Below are 20999 nucleotides of genomic sequence, written 5' to 3'. Positions count from 1 at the left end.
TACTGAGTACATGTGGATTGTACTCACCCCTACTTCTGTGTCCCTTTTTGATGAAGATCCTAGTCAAGGTACCCCGCGTGGTAGTTGATCCTCTTCTTTCACAGCTATTTTAGCATTCAGATTAGTGGTGAGGTCTTGGAATTCAGACCGTCATTAGTTCTAGCTTTTATTTTCAGTCTTTACTATTATTCGAAGACTTATGATGTATATCAGACTCAATCTTTGTACTACATGCTCTTTACACTTATGACACCAGGTTTTAAGAATAATTTCGTTGTTGTTGTCCTTTTATTATATTATTTCTGGCCTGACTTTTTTTTGGGAGTCTCGTTTGATGTTACTTTTTGGCTTATACATCAGGATGGAGTTTAAGATGTGTGCTAACATGACCCCGACTTTTGAGTCGTGACATTCATATATATATATATATATATATATAACACCATCGATAAATTCTAATTTTAAATAAAGATAAGCCCAATATGTATAAATAAAAAAGAAAAAGGAGAAAAACACACCATCATATTTTCTACACGGTCTCTGTCCACTTTTTTTAAAAAAAAAAGTAGCGAAAAGTGTTATAAACGTAAATCATTTTTTGATACTTTTATCCTTGTAGTTACTGACCTCAGACTTATAATTCTAATGAGTGATTTTTTAACCCTTACACAAGTTAGCCCGTATAAATAATTATAAATCTACATCTCTTCTCCTATTTTTATTCTTCAAATCATCCGCCTCTTGAATGTTTAGTTGACATATATACTTGATCTGTTGTGTTTGAAGCTCAAAACGTGATCAAAGTACTAATTTTGTAAGACTTGAGTGATAAAACACATTTTGAAAGGTAAATGAACATACTTGAAAAAGTGAGTTTGAATTTTCGAACATGATTCTTGTGAGAAATTTGAAAATATTCTAAGGTGGTTGTCTACAAAATTTGAAGTCATCCGGTAAACTTTATTACTTTTGAACAAGAATTACAACTGAAATTCGCTAAAACAAATAGTAGTTGACATATGACAATGTGCTATATACTTTTATATATTATTATACACTTTTATACGGTAATAGTATTTAGAATATATGAATTAATAATTGCCCACTTTTATAATTGTATTCTTGAGATATTTAGGTTAAAATTTACTCGATGTTGGTTAATTTGATCCTCAACTCAGAGCTATTCAGTATGGCCTTACCAAATGGTTCAAACTCCAGTTCAATCGAAGTGTGGATTAGTATGCAATTATAAGAAATTGATAATTTGTGGCAGAAACACTTCAACACAAATATAACAACACAAATATAACAAGAGGAATTTTGTTAATATTCTTCGATTAATATTAACAAGATTTTGCGAAAACAGACTGAGAACAAGTCAGGTTTCAAATTAAACCTATATTAACTTTTGACTTTGTGGTTACCACATACCCGACACAGAAAGCAACTTCAATTTCTACAACAGCTACAAATTTATGGTGAGTCAATCATCTACTTTTGTTCTATTATTCTAAATTCTCTTGTTTTACGCTCTCCAATGGTGGGGCATACAAGTGAAGAGAATCAAGACTGCAGAATAACCAGGAAAGCATGTCAGAAGAAAAAAAAGGAACTTATATTTGGCACCATGATTAGCATATCAAGAAAACAACATCCCCTTTAACAATTATGAGCAATCTTATAACGTTGGAAGTAGGGGTGTACATGGACTGGATTGGTTCGGATTTTTTACAAATCAAACCAAACCATTTGTCTCTGGTTATTAAGTATATAAACCAAACCAAACCAATAAAGTCGAGTTTTTCGATATCAATTTTTCTCGGGTTTTTTCAGGTTTTTTGGGTTTCTCGGGTTTTTCATAGTATCTAATAAAAAGCACAGAGCAGTGCTTCTTAAAAAGAGTTCTAGTACAAAATATCAACGTATAAGATGGAGGCAGAACACTGTTTGAAGTTTTAACTTTATAATATAACTTTATAAGATGGGTTTTTTTTGTATAATATTTAGATGGGTTTCTCAAGTCCAAATTTAAATGTAAGAAAGAAAATAAAAATTATGAACAATTTTAAAAATATATTTATAAATTATATTTTAATAAATATTTTTATGTATAACATAAATTAAAAGTAGTATATCTATAATCGGGTCGGTTTGGGTTCGGTTTGACTTTTTTTAGTTAAAACCAAACCAATCCTATAATGGTCGGGTTTTTTTTCCAAACACCAAACCAAGTCAAACCAAACCACTAGTCAGGTTTTTTTTCCGGTTTGGTTCGGTTTGTCGATTTGGTGCGATTTATCGATTTACCCTATACCGCCCTAGTTGCAAGGTAGTGTGGGTATTACCAGTTAAACCCCAAAGAGGAGAAAGAGGATAAGAGGGTAAAGGGTGGGGACAAATAGAAGAAAAGGTAAAAGACGTGGAACGTGGTCCAAAACAAACGTGAAGAAAAAAGGAAAAATTACTTGATTGAGTGCTTTTTAAAAATTAATTACTGATTTTAGCGATATTTTTTATTTATTACCATTTATAGCAATATATAGCAATATTATGATAAATCTACACTTGTATTAAAAGTGAATTATGCATACAATATAAATGCATTATAAGTGTTTTAAAATATATATTGTGTTTGTGTAGTAAGAAACTAAAATAATGTATTATAAGTCTATTAAAATATGTGATAAATGTATTATCCATCTATAAAATTTGTATTATATATGTTTTATAAATAGTTCTCTGCAATATGTATTAAAACTGTATTATAAATGTATTATAAGTGTTCAGTGAAATTATTTTTTTATTGCTATAAATGGTAAATATTTTCTTAATATTGTATATTTATGTAAGTTTTCAAAAAAAAACCAAAGGGGAAATAGTGGATTGGAGGGTCGGGTCAGAGAGTAGAATATTAAACCAAATAATAAAGGTCAGATGTGCTACTTCTAAGGATCGGATATGTTTAGCTTTTGATGTACTGTTGAGTTTGATTACTGTATTACCTTATCGAGTAATACAACATGTTGAGTTGGATTGCACCAGGCCTACTTGTTTTGATAAATTATAATGTTGTGTCTTGTGTAATTAAACTCAGTTGAGTTCATAAAATCAATAGTAAAAAAATCTTTAAAACTATGACAAACCTGCAGTTTTGAGGAACTCGCCATGACAATGCTAATGATCTCTTCAGCGTTGGTGGCAAAGACAAGAAGTTTTTCCAATCTTGAAGCACGACTCTAAGGTCATGAAGTTTACTTTCCAGCCCAAAACAGCAATTAGCATGCATTGTACATACTATGTTCAAATCTTTGCTCGGTTCACAAAATCCACCAAAATATGTTGTATCCAAGAATCTCATTTTGAGATCAATATCAATAATGAACGAATCATACTTTATATTGTTAAGAACATCTTGATCATGCAAATTCGGATATGTTTCTCGTGAGGTGTACCAAAACTTGTAGAACTCAATAGATCTATTATTTGACCTCACAAACAAGAAGCCACCATTAGGTCTATTCTCCACGTCTTCAGGGTTTCCTAAGAAATGATCACACGCTATCTGAAAGTCCGCATCTTTGTAGAAGTGAGGAAATGGATCTCTGAACCACATAACATCAGCATCCTAGGAAAACAGAACCAATGAAGTGTTTAAGTGTTGCATGCACGGGACAATGGAAGACAATAGCTTTGTTACTATAAACAACGCTGCTTCAACAATTGCACAATACATGCACATTAATGAAAACATTTATTCAAGCAATTAATAATGATCCTTCTTTTGCGTCCAACATCGGCTCACTTAGGATAGGAGGTCTCTTATATGGTCTCGTACAATTCTCCCTCATAACTAGATTTTGGAATTGAGTTAGAACTCAAGGTTCATTAACATGGTATTGGAACCATGCCAATCTCAATCATTATTCACTTTGTGTTGGGCTCCATCTTATATTGTCCACACTTCAGATGTCCAGTCTTAAATGAGTAAAGGTATTGATTGTCACATTAGCTCACATAAAGATGGGAATTACCTTTACATGTGTATGAGAATCCTCTCCTCATTAACTATCTTTGGCATTGAGTTCGACCCAAGGTCTATTTAATACCTTAAATGACAAATCACAAATAAATGAATAATGCCAAAGATTAGGCATCATAAATAGTGCACGTGATATTATAGATAAATAGGAGCTATACTACTGCTCTTTCAAGCTTGTACACTTACTTGTCATTTGGTTGATGGGTTTGGAATAATTATTCCCAACAAAAAAATTCGCATACGATAATACAATATTTAGTAGGCTCCATAAGAAAAATAAAATAGACGCGCACGAACACAGTGTTATTTGGTCGTATTAAATTATACGATCATATATGTGAGAGTCTATATATTATTTTATACCTAAAAGAATGTGGAACAAGAATATGTGTATTAGCAACGCGGTCATTAATTATTAAAAGACAAAAAAATGTGATTTCAAAGTAAGTAATTCATGTATAACAAATTCTTCATCATGAATCGCCGCATAACAGTGACTTGATAATAATCACTGCATAAACAATACATGCAGTAGAATCACTGTGTAACTATTGTATGAATTGAACACTCCGTAGAAGTATTTACGAATGAAATTAAAGAATAAAATAACTGAAGCGGGGTTAAAGGAGTAGTTAGTACTAAATGAGCCTTAAGAACAATCTGTAAAGATAGACAAAGATGATCTTTCATCTCAGCAACCCTCACTGATCATTCTTGAGAAGGATAGTAGAGTGCACGAATTCAGTAATAGTTTTTTGAGGACAAACCAATCCTCATTGATAATGTTTCATTTTTGGTAAATTGAGCTGGCGAGCTCCACCTTGTGAGCCTATTCATCATCCTTTTAAAACTAGCACCAATGCTTTCAAACAAATTTCTCACAGGAGACATCAACGAGCGGCAAAGCACATCAGAAATAAAAAAGCATCCATGCACTACATGATGCTAGGGAATCCTATGGACTATCATCGAAAAGAAATTTGAATTGCCATCAAAGCAATGTCAATGCACAAGGTTTCAGTTGGGCTGATTTAAGGCCTTGAACTTCAATAAAGACCTCCTAAAGTAATGATTTTTGCCAGCTTTGTACCTATTACCGAGCAAACAAATTAGCAAAGAAAAGAAGTAGCAGAGATCTAGATCAAAGAACATTATATTGATGCAATCTGCTACAATATCGAGGTAATACTTCCCATTTTTGTTTCAGCTCTCTTTAGTATGAAGAAGGGAGAAACAAGCATTGTCAAAGGGATAATGAATGGACTTCCAGTTGAGGAGTGGGCTAACACAGACTTTGGTGTATCCACCCCCCTTATATTCACGCATCATATAAATTTTATTTTCACTGAGACTCCATTATGTAAACATAATAACTTCCACTAATTTTGTTCATTATTATTTTTACTCACCTCTCATCCATGATCTCAAATGGGTTAATGTCATATTTATGATAACTCTTTGTGCTCCTCAATCCTATCCTATAAATAGTGAGATTTGAATTCATTGGTGACCCCCTAAAATTGGCACCAACTTTCACTTAGACACCTCAATTAGACTTTGTTCATTTTAGACACCTCAAGTAAGGCCCGATGTGTCATTTTAACACTTTGTGCTAACTTGGCACATTGCGTGTTCTGCACTCATTTTGAACACGTGTAGAGCTTTTTTAAAAAAAAAATATATATATATATTTTTTTCTTGTTCTTCTTCTTCTCCATTTTCTGGCTACCATTTTTCTTCAATGGTGAAATAGATTTGATGATACCAAATATAAAATGAATTGTGTTAAATAGAATTTTGTTCTACCCTCATCATCGTCCCCAACCTCATTGCTACTACGAGCTCACTTTTTTTTTTATAATACTAAATTATATATGTATTAAAGCATTGATTTTCGGAGGGGGGGGGTCGGGGTGTGAGGGTGGGTGGGGATGATAGAGAAGACGATCTGGGGTGGGGAGGGGTTAGGGTTCGGGGTGGGGGTGGAGGTGGGGGTGGGGTAGTGTAGAAGATGATTTGGGGTGGGTGGGTGGGGGTGGGGTAGTGTAGAAGACGATTTAGGGTGGGGTTGTGCTTCTCAATTCCTTTTTTTAATTATTTGGATTAAAAAAGATGACACATGTTGTTGAGTCATTGACCCTTATTTTTCTACTCAAAATTTATCACTTTAGAATTATTTTTGATATATATGTCACATGTCTTCATTTAATTCGTCACTTTGACACGTTATCGGCGAGTTCATTACACACACTTTAGATATTTGGGCGATTGTAAAAAAAGTGTCAAAATGACACATCGAGATCTTACTTGAGGTGTCTAAAATGAACAAAGCTTAGTTAAGATATCTAAGTGAAAGTTGGTGCCAATTTTAGAGGGTCACTGATGGGTTCCACCTGAAAATAATGAGAAAAATCTCTATGTTCTCTTCTCTTATCTCTTTTTATTTGTTTTGTTTAATGTTTATGTTCCTTGTTTCTTGTATTGTATAGTATTCGAATGTTTTGTTATTATTATTGAGAAATTATACTGGTTTGTTGCTTTGTATTCAGATGTTATTGTCAATGATAAATTTTATTATAAGCATTGTACACTATACTTATGGGGAATTATATTTAAAATAATTATATTGAGAAGTTGTTCTTACATTTCAAAAATTGAACTTCCCTAACATCAAATCCAATTGTCTTTAGTCTGCCAATCTTCTTCGATTCTTTTGTTTCATCATATTTCTACTTAGGAAAGCTATTGTATCGTCACGTTTGAAATATAACATAAAGTGATACTTTTTATTCATAAGTTGTACCTTAACTTTTTGTGTAATTAAATTACTAACACAAAGTACAATAAAATATTATCAGACATTCTTTCACTATGCCTTTTCACTCTTAAACTATTTGATTTGGATCTATTCTAAAAAAGTCGAGGCAGCAGATCGGTCGGTTGCGGGACGGGGCCGGGAGCAGCAGTAGGAGAAGCGATAAGCCCTTCAATCTACTCTTATCGGCGGTGAAAAGACGATAGTAGACCAGACGAGGACATCACCAGAACACCCGAATAAGGATCGAAAATGTATGTGTAAGTTCTACATATTTTTAGGTATATAATATATAGGATACAAGTGCAACAGTCACTCAAAAACTAATTATACTAAAAGTGAAAAGAATGATAGGCAAAAATTAGATTACCAATTTATCCCTATGTTAAGTTAAACTATTATAAAATATCTAATTAATAATAACCAAATAGTATTATACTGAATCTCATAGTATATTCTTTATTAGTATTATTTATTATATATATTAGTCTATATCAAAATTGCTTACAACAACAACAACCCAGTGAAATTCCACATCATGGGGTCTGGAGACGGTAAAATATCAAAATTGCTTGATATCACTTTTTAACTCTTTTAATTTTCAGAAATATGCTACTGTCACTAAAAAAATTAATTATGAGGAAGATGTTTAGGAAATTGAGTAATCATAAACTTAGGTCCTTTTGTCTTCTTGTAACTCCTTTTTTGTTTTTTTGGTTTTAAAAAATCTCATTTGTGTGCTATTTAATAAAACACAAAAGGATTTCACTTTCTTTTTTTTAGTAATTGCACATTAAGATTTTAACTACATTATGTTAATGCTATTAAAATATGTTTTTTCTTAGCTAAAATAGTTGTTCATAAATTGCTAAAATAATGACAAGCTAATAAATCTCTAAAAAGTGGGTGCTTGTATAGATACTGTTGTGTATCATTGCTAGAATTTAAGGTATTATATTAACATTTGTCAACCTCCTTATTGATAGAATTTAAGTTATTATATTACAACATTTCCAAATAATGAATATATTAAGGGAAGCTAAAAAGAAACATCCAAGGAAAAAACTATATAAAAAAAAGATTCATTTTCCTCAAGTCTTGCTCTCTCATCTTTTTAGGTTCTACTAAAGTTTTCTTCAGCTTATCAAATATTCTAAGATCATAAGTTGTATTAGCTCAGAAGAAGCACATGACAAATTTTTTATTCTTCTCACTACAATTTAAGAAGACAAATATAAAAATTTATATATAATACCGCAAATAGAAGTTTATGAAGTATACATATATTATACATTAAATTAGCTTAGCATTTAGTAGTTTAGTTTCCGTATTCCAATTTTATATTTGTACAAGTTAGTTATTTTTATTTTATGCACTTTTAATTAATTTTATAATTAAAGATATATTCTTTTTATTAAGAAGATATCTATATTTTTGTCGTAAAAGTGATGGATTTAGTAAGTATCAATAGATTTGAAGGAAATAAAATATGTTATTTGCAATTCAAAATTTATTTAAATTACTTTGGGATAAATGTACAACGCGAGAACAAAGTTATTGATAAATGTAACATATTTCAATCTCATCTAACTTGTGAAAATTGACAGTAACTTGTGAAAATTGACAGTTATTCAAGTACCTAAATGGTGGTCAAGAAGTAACTCCAGGTTGTATATTTCAGAAAACCATTATAAACAAACTATGCATGCCATTGTACTCTGACAAAGCAGTGCTACCGATGCTAAGTGGAATAACTTGGTACGTAAGGAGACAACAAAAATCATGCATGCTATAAAGCATAACTTTTAGGGGCCGCTTGATTTGAATAAAAGTATGATGTGATTAGTTATAATAGCATAAACTATATTGAGATTAATTATGATGGAATAAGTTATGCTGAGATTATTTTTTATTGAGTGTTTGGTTTGTTGTATTCAAAATAATATGAATTGCATAAATTTTAAAAATATGTTATTTGTTTATAAAAATACCCTTCATTTTATTTAGCTTTTTATATTTTCTTTGAAAACTTTACTTATTCAATATCTATTCTTAAAATAAAACTTTCATCTTCTTTACCTTAAATATTTTTATGTATTCATTTCCATGATGTATGTATTTAAAAATAAAATTTTCTTCTTATTTAATTTAAAAATAAAATTTTTATATTAAGTTTGTTAAAGTAAAAAAAGATTTATGAGAAATCAAAATATAAATAAACATAAGAATTAGTCAAATAAATTTATAAATAAAAATTATATTATATAGTGTATTTTTTTAATAGAAAAAATATGAAGAATTATCATAAAAATAAGGAGTGAATGTTGTTATATAATGTATTAAAAATAATGTAAATATATATATGAATGTAAAAAGTGAGGTATAAAAAATATTTAAAGAGATATATTTGTCATTTACCTATTTTATCCTGGAATAAGTTATTCCGAACTTACCGACCAAACACCAACTTAAGTGTCACTATAATTTAATCCCGGAATTATTTGGTGTTATCTTTCACACCAAACGACCCTTTAGTACTAGAATATATTAACCTATTGTAAGATTTCTTCAAATCTACGAATAGACAAAACAAATATAATTAAGTAGGTGAATTGAAATGTTTATATTAGGAGTATTAGAATGAATACCGTGAAGACAAAGTTGTATCCCATTTCAAGAACACCCTTTAAGAAGTCGATCCTTGTCCACATCATCTTTAAGTAGTCATGGGTCATGAAATAAGCTTCCTTTGAAAAGTCAACTCCTTCACTTACTAGTGCATAGCAATATGTATGTAGAGCCAAGCACCGGGAGAATGCCTTCTCATCTAAGGCAATAATTACTAAATGATTCAAAAGCTCACGGGTGTGATTGCCAATTCTAAAGCTTTCAAGAAAGAGATCAATAACAGAATCTGGGGCAGCCCATGCTTCATTTAAGGTCGTTAAAATTACGGTTTTATCCGCCATAGCAGCATCTTTCAAAACCTTTTCAAGCTTATACTCCTGAGTATCCTGAATTTTACATGAGATAAACAATATGTCATGCTTTCTCTCCAAATGAAACGTCCGTTATCATTCTTCCAATACATTTTTCTTTCTGTTAATGTCTCATCTCACCTATGTGTTACCAAACAATATGGTCTTATTCATTAAATAAATATATTTTATTAACTGAAGAAAAGTTAGATTAGTATTTTTTAACCAAAGCAGTTGATTTTTTCTATATTCTCATTAACAAAATTGAATTCCTATTAAGAGTCGAGCCAATAGTAAACATAATTTAGCGGGAGTACAATTCTAGGAAATGATTCCAGATTCAAATCCAACTAGAAGCTAAACCTTGAGCTGATTTCCTAAATGTCATAGCCTACGTCAGTTTAGACTTGCCACATTGTTGAAGAAAAAAAATGAATCCAGAAATTTAAGAGACAAATTTTATATTTAATGAGAAATGAGGAAAAGTAGTCCTCACCAAGGGATGGGGCGAGGGAGGGATAAAGAAGAAAACACGAGGTGCATGTGAGCTGAGAGAGTCAGGGATCTTGAATCCAATAATTTCACCCGCTCTGTAAAGGACAAAACAAGAGAAAGAAGCGGCAACAAATAAGAGGGCCACCGTCCCGACGCGGCGAAGCAACAAAACCGAATTTGCAGCGGCGGCACAATCACAAGATGATAAATCAGATAACATCTCCCTAATTAAATCCACTAGCAGTGAAGAAGAAGAAGAGAAGCAAGATTGGTGACACCAAAAAGAGCATTTAAAAATATATTGATCTCATAAGAAAGTAATTGGAGACGTATTTCTAGGCAGTGTGAATGGACCATAGTTGTTCAAAAGAGAGAGACGGGGAAATTTTGTTAATCTGAGTTTACAGTGGAGAAAGATAAGCTAGTTAAAGCACTATTAAGATTAGGATGTCTTGATTATAATATACAATCTCCTCTATCATTGAAAAATTATGGACAAAAAGGACATAAATTCACCACTGAAATTGTCTCCTTTTTTTTAAAAGATATTAACTTTGCGGGTGTTCTATTACCCCACAAAATTATTTAATATCTTTATAAATGGACCATTTCGACCCATTTTGTCATCTCTGAAGACGTATGTGATGCTCATCTCACCACCCCTCCTTTTAATTAATTAATTAATTAAATTTAAATAAAATTAACCCATCCTGGCCCGAATCGTTTCAAAATGACAAAAGTCTTTCTTTTCTTTTCATTTTCATTTCTTAGTTCTTAGTTTGTCTCTTTGATTCTTCAATCATTTTTTTTCATTTTCATTTCTTAGTTTGTTGAAGATCATCTGCTACAATTACAACGTTTCATGGTCAAAATTATTGAAGTTCTAGCTAAGCAAACAAGCATAAAAGGTTGAATTTTCTTACTGAGACTCGTATTGATAAAGATCGTATTTTTACTATTATAATTGGGGGAAAACACATGTTTATGAATTATTTTAGTGTAAAAAGTGTTAGAATTGACTTATTATAGTTGCTATTGTTAGAGTTTTGTGTTATCGATTTAGTGCTACTGTTAGTGATTTTGTCTTATCGACTTATTGCTACTGTTAGGATTTTGTGTTATCAACTTAGTGCTACTGTTAGTGATTCTATTTTGTAGGGTAATAGACTATACATTTGTACATTTGTAGTGTAATATTAGTTTGTAATTTACATATGTTAGGACTGTGTTATATTAGAATATGTTAGTTTGTTAGTGTTTGTTTCTGAGTGTGTGGTTGAATTGTGCTTCTCTTGTTTACATGTTTTTTTAGGAAATGTCTTTTGTTTTGATAACTTTAGATGGTATCATGGGGAAAAAATTGAATTTGGTCCCCCACCTGAATATATTGGGGGAAATGTGAAAGAATTTCTAGAAGTATATGTTGATAGAATGTCTTACTTTGAAGTGAAGGACTACATAAAGGATCTAGGATATACAACAGAATGTGACTTTTTCATTAAGTGGGATGGGTTACTCGATCTTATTAATTGTGATAAGGTTATATTTGACATTTTCAACAAGATAAAAAATGGAGATGAAGTTGAGGTGTATGTTTCTCATGGGTGAATGAACCTTATAAGGCCCCACTTGAATTGGAGTTTGTCCACAATGTGAGGGACAGTGAGGTAGGCGAGGAATATTTAAAAGAGGTTGAGGCTTGTAACTCTAATAAGCAACATCATTCTTCTACATTTACTTTCAACCCTACTATTGAGACCTCATTTGGTCCTTCTGAAACTTTCAATATTTTTTTCTAAAGCTCCTCCTTCTACTAAATCTCATCTTTCTACTATGCCTCTTCCTTCTACTGTGCCTCTTTCATCTGATTCTATAATAGATCATGAACCAATAGATGATGAATTGGAAGATGATTCAGGATCTGAAGGGGATACTTATGAAGATAGTGAGGTTGACAGTGATGTCCATCAAGAGTATATTGATATAAGGGCAAGCAAGAAGCATTTTCAAAGGTCATAAAGGAGAAGTAGAGTTACTGCTTCAGAACAGATTCGTGTTAGCGAAAAGGATCTAGATATAGAGTATGATGAGACAAATATTGGTTTTAGGAAAAGCTTAGTTGGTAAACTAGGAGGTGATGAACCTTACTATCTAAGTGATGAAATTTCTTGCTTTGAAATAGATGAGAAAACTTATTGGGGAGATGGTGAACAAGTAGATCAAGTAGTGAATAAACCTATTAGAAGAAAGAAAACCCCAAATAGAGTTGTGTTTGATGAAACTTGTGAAAAGATTGTTTGGGAATTAGACTAATAGTGACAAGATATGCAGTCCAAGAAAAGATTCAAATTAAAAAATATATGAATGAGTCTAGGAGAGTTAGAGTGAGATGTTGCAAAGTGACACTACTAAATAAATGTGAAAAAACGACGCAAAAAGCGACGGACAGGGTCACAAAAAGCAACGGACTGCGTCGTCCCTTAATTTTTTTAATTAAAAAAATATTAAAAAATGAAGGACTCCGTCGTTTTATTTTTAAAAAAATTAATTATTTAACATAGAGAGACAGACTATGTTGTTTTCATTTTAATTTTATTTTCAGAAAAGCGATGGAATATTGGTCTCCGTCCATCGCTTTATGATCTTGGTGTTCTTAAAAATTTCCATAAAAGCGACGGACGTAGAGTCCCTGTCCGTCCCTTTTCTGGAAAAAAATTTTAATAAAATTCCAGAAAAGCGACGGACTAAAGGACACTGTCCGTCGCTTTTTTTCAATATTTTTGACAGTACAAACATGCAGTTTCTGCTGCCCACCTGTAATCAAAATTTAATTCACTTCATAATAATTCAGCCCGTTCAAACACAACTAACAATAAATAAAATATGCAAAATACATAATAACAAACATAATTAAACACTTAAAATGGATAAAGTCATTATTTAGAATGATTTAAAGTGTTTCAAAGTTAACAAAAAAATTCAAAATGTTCATAAATTAACATAGAAACCTAAGGACTATTTGCTATGTATTCATCTCTATCGTCGGATTCATCCGGAGTAGACTATCTTAAATAAAGGGGCGGAGGCTAACAGCGAGGTTGAACACTTGTTCTTTAATTTGTTCAACTTATTTATTCATACTTTTTTGTTCCTCAACCCTTCTTGCCTCAAATTCTGTCAATGTGCATGTAAGTTCTGCAATTTCCTGAAATATAGCAGTTATCTGAACCTCGTCAATGGCCTCGGCTTAACGCGATGATCCAATACCTTCTAAACCTGATTGGAGTCGTCATATATCATTCCTAGAGCCCATTCCATATATTCGGCCCTTGTGGCTGCCTCCAACCACTTTTTCTCTCTAAATTTGAGTGGATTGTTCAGGCGTTAGTTGGATCGAATCTCTCATATCACGTATGTGCCGCTCATAATCTTGCTGCTTATTAAAAAATAAAAGTTATAATCAATATATATATATATATATATATATGTATTAAAAATAAAATTTAGAATCAAAATATATTATATATTATGTTAAATAGCTTACATAGACTCATTCGGCCCTTTCCTCCACTCACTCATCCGAATTCGACATATTAGTTTTTTCTTTGCATGAGTCTTTTTAAAGACTTCATTAAGATAGAGAGTGCGTCCTAGTTCTTTTTTCTATAAATAAAAATATAACTGATGAAATAATATTTTGTCAAATAATTTATTTAAGAAAATAAATTTAAACTTAAAATTTAGAAACCTTACCATCTCCCTCTAAATAGTACCAACACTCTTTGCACCTCCGATGTGCAACGAGCCACCCTTTAGGCTGGATCTAGTTTTTTTTCCTTGATCGGACAAAGCCTTGAATTCTTAGTATCCCAATACAGACAATAATTTTTCAAATATATGAGGCAACATCCAATTCGAAGGTGTCCGATCATCCCTAGATTTCTTTAGCTAGCTAGACAGTCTGGCGCTTGCTTTTCTTTCAAATGTTTCCATGCTTCTCCATCAAAAGTACGAGACAAGACACCCGACGACCTTCTATATTCACGATTCCATCTCATATGTGGCGCAGGCCTCATAGATGTATACAATCTCTTTAATCTAGGAATAAGAGGTAAAAATGTATCTCCTTAATTGGGACCATCTTTCCAGTAGGAGTCCTCTTATAATGAGCTTGTTCACAAAACTTACAATTTTCTAATTCACTATTAGTCTTGTAGAATAACATGCAGCCATTAACACAATAATGAATTCTATCATACGACAATCCTAACTTGGAAATCAATCTCTTTGCCTAATAGAATTTCTTAGGTATGTTAAACTCAGGATTATCCAGTTCACCCAAAAGATCAACCATTGTGTCCATAGCCGCATGAGGAACACTCCAATCTGATTTAATATTCATTAACCTAACTGCAACTGACAAAGCAGAATGCGGACTGCCTTCACACAGTGGACGACTAGTCTCTTCTAATTGTTGATAGAAGCGTCTTGCTTCTTCATTAGGAGTTTTATCAAAATATTATTCCGGTTCCATCCCACCTTGAACCCTGAAAGCATCATTGACCATTTTATGAACTCTATCATATTGAAATGTATCATGTTGAACTCTATCATATAGAACCCTATCATGTTCAACCCTAATTTGACCATCTGGTGCTAGCATATTATATTCATCTACGGGCAATAAATTATAAAATATATTATTCAATCCATCTATTTTTCCATGATCAACCCATACAAAATATCTAGGCTTAAATCCATTATCATACAAATGAAACATAACTATATCTGGATTAAAAAATTTCAAGCACCTACATTCACGACAAGGACACCTAACCAATCTATTTCTCTTAAAAATATCAAGTGTCATTGCATGATCGATAAAACTTCTTACACCGTCAATAAATTCAGGTTTCAAACCACCACCAACTTCATAATGTATGTTATACATCCACAAACGATGATCCATCTACAAAATTATATATATTTAAGCTTAATTAGGTCATAAAAACTACAATTCATCGAGACTACAACTGTAATTAATTCAAGTTAGAATTAATTAATTCATATAATAATTAAGTTTAAGTTATAATTAATTTAAGTTATAATTAACTAATTCATATAATAATTAAGTTCAAGTTTTACTTAATTCAAATTATAATTAATTCAAGTTATAATTAATTCAAGTTATAATTAATTAATTCATATAATAATTAATTTAAGTTATAATTAAGTTTAAGTTCTAATTAATTCAAGTTATAATTAAGTTCAAGTCTTAATTAATTCAAGTTATAATTAAGTTCAAGTTCTAATTAATTCAAGTTATAATTAGGTTCATATTCTAATTAATTCAAGTTATAATTAATTTCATGTTCTAATTAATTCAAGTTATAATTAATTTCAATTTCTAATTAATTCAACTTATAATTAATTTCATATTCTAATTAATTCAAGTAAAAATTAAGTTCAAAGCTCATGACATTCAAGCTGAAGTTCTAAACGAAAATATCCTAAAATTCAAGTATCTAAGTTATTCAAATTAGTTATAAAGTCTAAAGAGTTCAAAATTTATACAAACCTAAAAAAATTTTAAGTTTAACTTCAAAAGTCTTAAAGTTCAACTTCATGACTTTAAATATCTCACTCTACTTAGATTAATTAGTTCTAAAGTCTAAAAATTTCAAAAATTATACAAACCTAAAGTTCAAAATTAGTATCTAAGTTATTCTAATTATAAGTTCTAAATTAAAGTCCTATAATTCAAGTATCCAATTTCCAATATTTTTCTAAGTTTCAAACTTTAAAATTTCCTATATTCAAGTATCTAAGTTATTCTAAAGTTCAACATTAGGTTAATTAGTTCAAAAGGAAGCTTAACTTCAACAAGATTTCTAAAGTTAACAAAAAATTCAACTTCAAAGTTCTAATTAAGTTCAACTTTTAAATTTAAGTATCCTAAAATTCAAGTATCTAAATTATTCTAATTATAAGTTCATAAGTCCTAAAACTCAAGCCTCTAATTAAGTACCAATATTTTTCTCTAAGTTTCAAACTTAAGTTACAATCCAATATACAAACAAACTACAACAAACTAAATGGAATAAACTAATTAAGTAACTACTAAATCACAAGTTACTATCCAATTTACAATCGAATTCAAAAATTTCAAATCTAACTTAAAGCTTAAAATCAAAACTATAACTAGATTCACTAATTTTACAATCCAATATACAAATAAACTTCAACAAACTAAATGACATAAACTAATTAACTAACTAACATCACAAATTACTAAAAAATTTACAATCTAATTTAACAACCCAAATCTAACTTAAGCCCTAAATTCATAATTATAACTACATTAACTAATTTCACAATCCAATATACAAATGAACTACAACAAACTAAATGTAATCAACTAATTAACTAACTAACAAATTATAAATAAAAAAATTGAAATTTTTTATAAGGTTTAAGCCCTAACCTCTTAAAGATGAATAATACTCCTAAAGCACCACAGGACGACGACGGGGGATTGACGAGGGACAACGACGGGGGTGGGGGGACATCGGTGGGAGGCGGGGCGGCGACGGAGGTGGTGGATTTGTAGAGAGAAGGGAGAGAGAAGAGAGGGAGTTTAGAGAGAGACAAAATAGAAAAAATGTGTTCTGTCTCCCACATATTTTAATAAAAATGACGGACAACGTCTCTAAGTCCATCGCTTTTTAAAAAATATTCGACCACCATTTTGACCAAAAAGTGACCCAATCTGTTGCTATTTTAAATTTATTGACCAAATCTTTTGACCAATAGCGATGGACTTAGCGACCCTGTCCATCACTATGTTAAAAAAAATATTACTAAATAAAAAATAAATACTTGCAACGGAAGGCGTCGTAATATGTAATTTATAAATAATTATTTTTTAATAAAATATATAAAATATTTATATAAAAATAATATTTATTTTTAGCACAAAAAACTGCCAAAATAAGCGATGGACTAGGCGTCCCTGTCCATCGCTCTTAGTAAAAAAAATAATAACGGACAACGTCGTTTTATCCGTCACAGTTTATTTGCGACACTACCTGTCGCTTTTTGGACTCTTTTTAGTAGGGTGACTTGTCCTTGGTTGTTGTGTGCAAATAGGGATAAAACTAGTGGAGATTTCATAATTAAAAGATACAACCCTATCTATAGATGTTTAACATCAACTTTTAACTATCTTTGCAACTCAAAATTTGTTACCACTAAATACATAAAGAGAATAACTCAATAGCCAAACATTAGCATTGTGATGTTGCAAGATATTATTAGAAAGGAGTTGGATATCCATGTTTGTAGGACAACAATGAGAAGATCTAGGGCCATAGTCTCACAAGAAATCATGGGTGATCACATTGTGGAGTATGGTAATTTTTTTATAATAGAGATGAGATTTTGAGTAGTAATCGAGGTAGCACTTATATTGTGAAGGTTGGAGAAGAGATGAAACTGGACAGAAAATCTTTTAATAATTTTATGTTTGGTTTCATGCTTTAAAAAAGCATTCTTTGGAGGTGCTTGGAGGTTGATTTGTTTGGATGCGTGTTTCCTCAAAGGTGTGTGCAAAGGCGAGTTGTTAGTTGTAGTTTGCAGAGATGGAAATAACCAAATGTTGCCTATTGCTTGGGCAACTTTTGAGGTTGAGAATCAGTATACTCGGACATTATTTTCTTGAAATAGTGAGGAATGATCTTGTTCTTAGAGAATGGCATCCACTTACCATCATTACTGATATGCAAAAGTTATTACCTTATTTACTATTTGATCTTTTACTATTTTATTGTCTTTTTTATTTTTTTAGTTTAGTATTTTAGTTATTATTTGTCTGTTATGTTGTTATGTTAGGAACTAAAATTTTTTGTTCAAGAGGTATTGCCAATGGTTGAACACAAAAAATATGCAAGACATGTTCTTGCAAATTGGTGTAAAGTCTGAAAAGGAGTAGAAAGAAAAAGAGTGTTTTGGAGGATTGTTAAATCTACATTTGAAGCTAAGTTGAAGATTAATATATAGAGAATGAAGAAGTTGGGAAAGTTATGTCTGGATTATCTTTTATGGTATTACTAGATACATGGTGCAAGCGATATTTTCAAGACCATAGTAAATATGATGTTGTGGACAACAATATGGAAGAAAGTTTTAATGCATGGATACTGTCTGCAAGATATAAAATAATCATCACAATGCTTGAGGAGATTAGAGTGAAGATGATAAAAAGAATTGGTGACTTAAGATAGTTCTAAAATACTTGAATCACTGATATATCTCCTATGCCTCTGAAGATTTTGCAAAAACAATATTGACAAATCTATGCAATGCAACCTTTCTTGGAATGGAGAAAGAGGTTTTGAGATTAAGCATTTTGGCTTTACACATACTGTGGATATTGTTAGTAAGCGTTGTAGTTGCAGATCTTGGAAACTTAGGGGAATTCCTTGTCCTCATGGTGTTGCTTCCTCGTTACAAGGAGTCGAAACCAATCAATTATATGGATTGTTGTTATAGAAAGGAGACCTACCTCAACACATGTGCCGATTTTATTCAGCCAATGAATAATATGAAAATGTGGCCAACATCAAATAATTCAAGTGTAAAGCCACCAAAGACCAAGAAGCTGCCTCGAAGATCAAGTAAGTTAGAAGAAATGAGGCAAATAAAAGCAGAGAAACTGGAAAGCATAGCAACTATGGTGATGTTATGACTTGTACCAAATGTGATACACAAAGACACAATAAAATAAGTTGTCCTACAAGAGACCAACATGGTCCAAGTCAATCAGCTGAAACATCTTCTTATGCATAAGTACTTTTATTTGAGTGGTTCAAATGTAAGCTATAATATGTACATGTATCTCATTAATATATGAATATACATGCTACTAGAAGAGCAAGAGACAGATCAAAAGGCAGTGGTCCAAGCCAACTAGCTGAAACATCTTCTTAGGCACAAATATTTTTATTTGTCTCTATTTGTTACTTTCAAATCTAAGCTATATGCATATCTACTCCTATATATATAGGCTACTGGTAGAGCAAGAGGTAGAGCAGGAGGTTGTTTCACCTAAGCCACCTCGAGCTTCTTCACAGGTATATGTATTGATTTTTAAAAGAAATAGTTATAATTAAATGCATTTATATATGTAAAATCAAGCCACCACAAACAATGAAAGTTGTGGAGGAAGAGGCAGTGTTTCAAGTCCTTTAGGTGTTTGAACTCAATCACATGGAACTGCTATACACACAAAGATATTCCATAGAATTATTCTATCATATATACACACACACACACACACACACATATATATATATATATACACATACACTCACATACTCTAATATTCGAATTTCAATAAATAGCGTGTAAGTGGCAGAGAAAGAGTAATAGGTAGAGGAAGAGGAATAGGTCAAGAATGAAATGTGAATGAACACATAGGTAGAGGAAGAGAAATGCCTCAACATAGTTAAAATAGTTTTGAAGCAATAGGCAATGGAAGAGGCCTAGAGAGGGGGAAGAGACCAGTAGAACATGAGGACACCAGTGGAGGAAAAACAAGACCTTTTAAAAGACCAAGGATGGTAGGGGTTGGAATATACCAAGCTGAAGATGGCTTTACAAATCTTAATGCAAGTAGTGACTTTATATATGCATAATTTAGATTTTATATGTAGTTTTCATGTCATTTGATTTAAATATTTCTTATTTGACTATGCGGCCTGGTGTGCCAAGTAAAAGAGTAATCAATACTGGTACATGATGACAAAGATAGTTTATCTTGTTATTGATGATATTGGCTACACACCAAGACGTGGATTCAAATGGAAGGAGAAGACAACTATTACCAGTAGCAATCTTGAAAGAACGATGGTTGAAAAAGTTATCCAAACTAGGTTTGCAATTGCTACTACTAATCAAAGCCAAACTAGTTCAAGTAGAAAGACCTATGTTCCATGGAAGTAGAGCATTTTGATGTTGTGTTGTTGATATTGACAAACAAATTTTAATTGTGTATATTTTGATGTTGTTGTTTTGTTTGAATATATTTTTGTTAGGTACCAATCAAACTGCTTTGTTAGATACCTTTAGGTATCAAACTCTGTTTTTGTAAGGTACCAAAAAAACAAGATGAAGTTATTGGGTGTAGTTCGAATTGAAACATTGCTTTTGTTGGAATGAATTCTTCATTTTGTCTAATTGGTATAATAGTTTTGTTACATTTAGTTCTATGAACATATTTTTAAATTTTCTCAAATCGATACCCTAGTAAGATAGATAAAAAACGTAGAAGGATTGACCTATTTGGAAGTGATACAAATTTTATTTTATAAAGCCATACACAACCAAATACACTTGCAACTTGTTAAAATCATAACTATTCTGACAAACATAAAGAAAAAAAAATAAGAACCAAACTAAAGATGTAGAGTAGAACAAATATGGCTATTTTGATTGTAACAACTACATCTTCCATCCTTCAAATTCTTGGTAAGGATTAAAAATAGAAAAAAAATACCACGGCCATGAAGACGGATTAGCTTCCACTTATAATATTTTCTCTTCTTCTTCTTCATCAGCCATTTATTACTTTCAACACAATTTTCATTGTAATGATCTTCCAGGTTATTTTTGT

At 31.3% G+C, this 20999-nt stretch overlaps 1 protein-coding gene and 1 pseudogene across 1 annotated transcript; one reads left to right on the top strand and one right to left on the bottom strand.

Moving 5' to 3' along the window:
- Window positions 1–1318: 1318 nt before the first annotated feature.
- Window positions 1319–10547, bottom strand: LOC129874613 (uncharacterized protein At4g15970-like). Its single transcript, XM_055949924.1, has 4 exons — window positions 10329–10547; window positions 9503–9868; window positions 3144–3625; window positions 1319–1569 (listed from the first exon to the last, which is right to left on the bottom strand). The coding sequence occupies exons 1-4, from the start codon at window positions 10545–10547 to the stop codon at window positions 1506–1508; spliced, it is 1131 nt and encodes a 376-aa protein (XP_055805899.1). The 3' UTR covers window positions 1319–1505.
- An 8157-nt stretch (window positions 10548–18704) lies between these two features.
- LOC129872435 (uncharacterized) lies at window positions 18705–20329 on the top strand (annotated as a pseudogene).
- Window positions 20330–20999: the final 670 nt, after the last annotated feature.

This window comes from Solanum dulcamara, chromosome 11 (assembly GCF_947179165.1).
Source record: "Solanum dulcamara chromosome 11, daSolDulc1.2, whole genome shotgun sequence".
NCBI classification, from domain to species: Eukaryota; Viridiplantae; Streptophyta; class Magnoliopsida; order Solanales; family Solanaceae; genus Solanum; species Solanum dulcamara.
The sequence above is the reverse complement of the archived record's forward strand: the minus strand, read 5'-3'. Positions and strand labels throughout refer to the sequence as shown.

Coding starts and splice junctions, on each gene's coding strand:
- LOC129874613 (XM_055949924.1), bottom strand. CDS start 10,547: ATGTTATCTGATTTATCATCTTGTGATTGTGCCGCCGCTGCAAATTCG. Junction 3,626..9,502: donor GATACAACTTTGTCTTCACG/GTATTCATTCTA, acceptor CTGTTTTCCTAG/GATGCTGATGTTATGTGGTT. Junction 1,570..3,143: donor CGAGTTCCTCAAAACTGCAG/GTTTGTCATAGT, acceptor GTTATTCTGCAG/TCTTGATTCTCTTCACTTGT.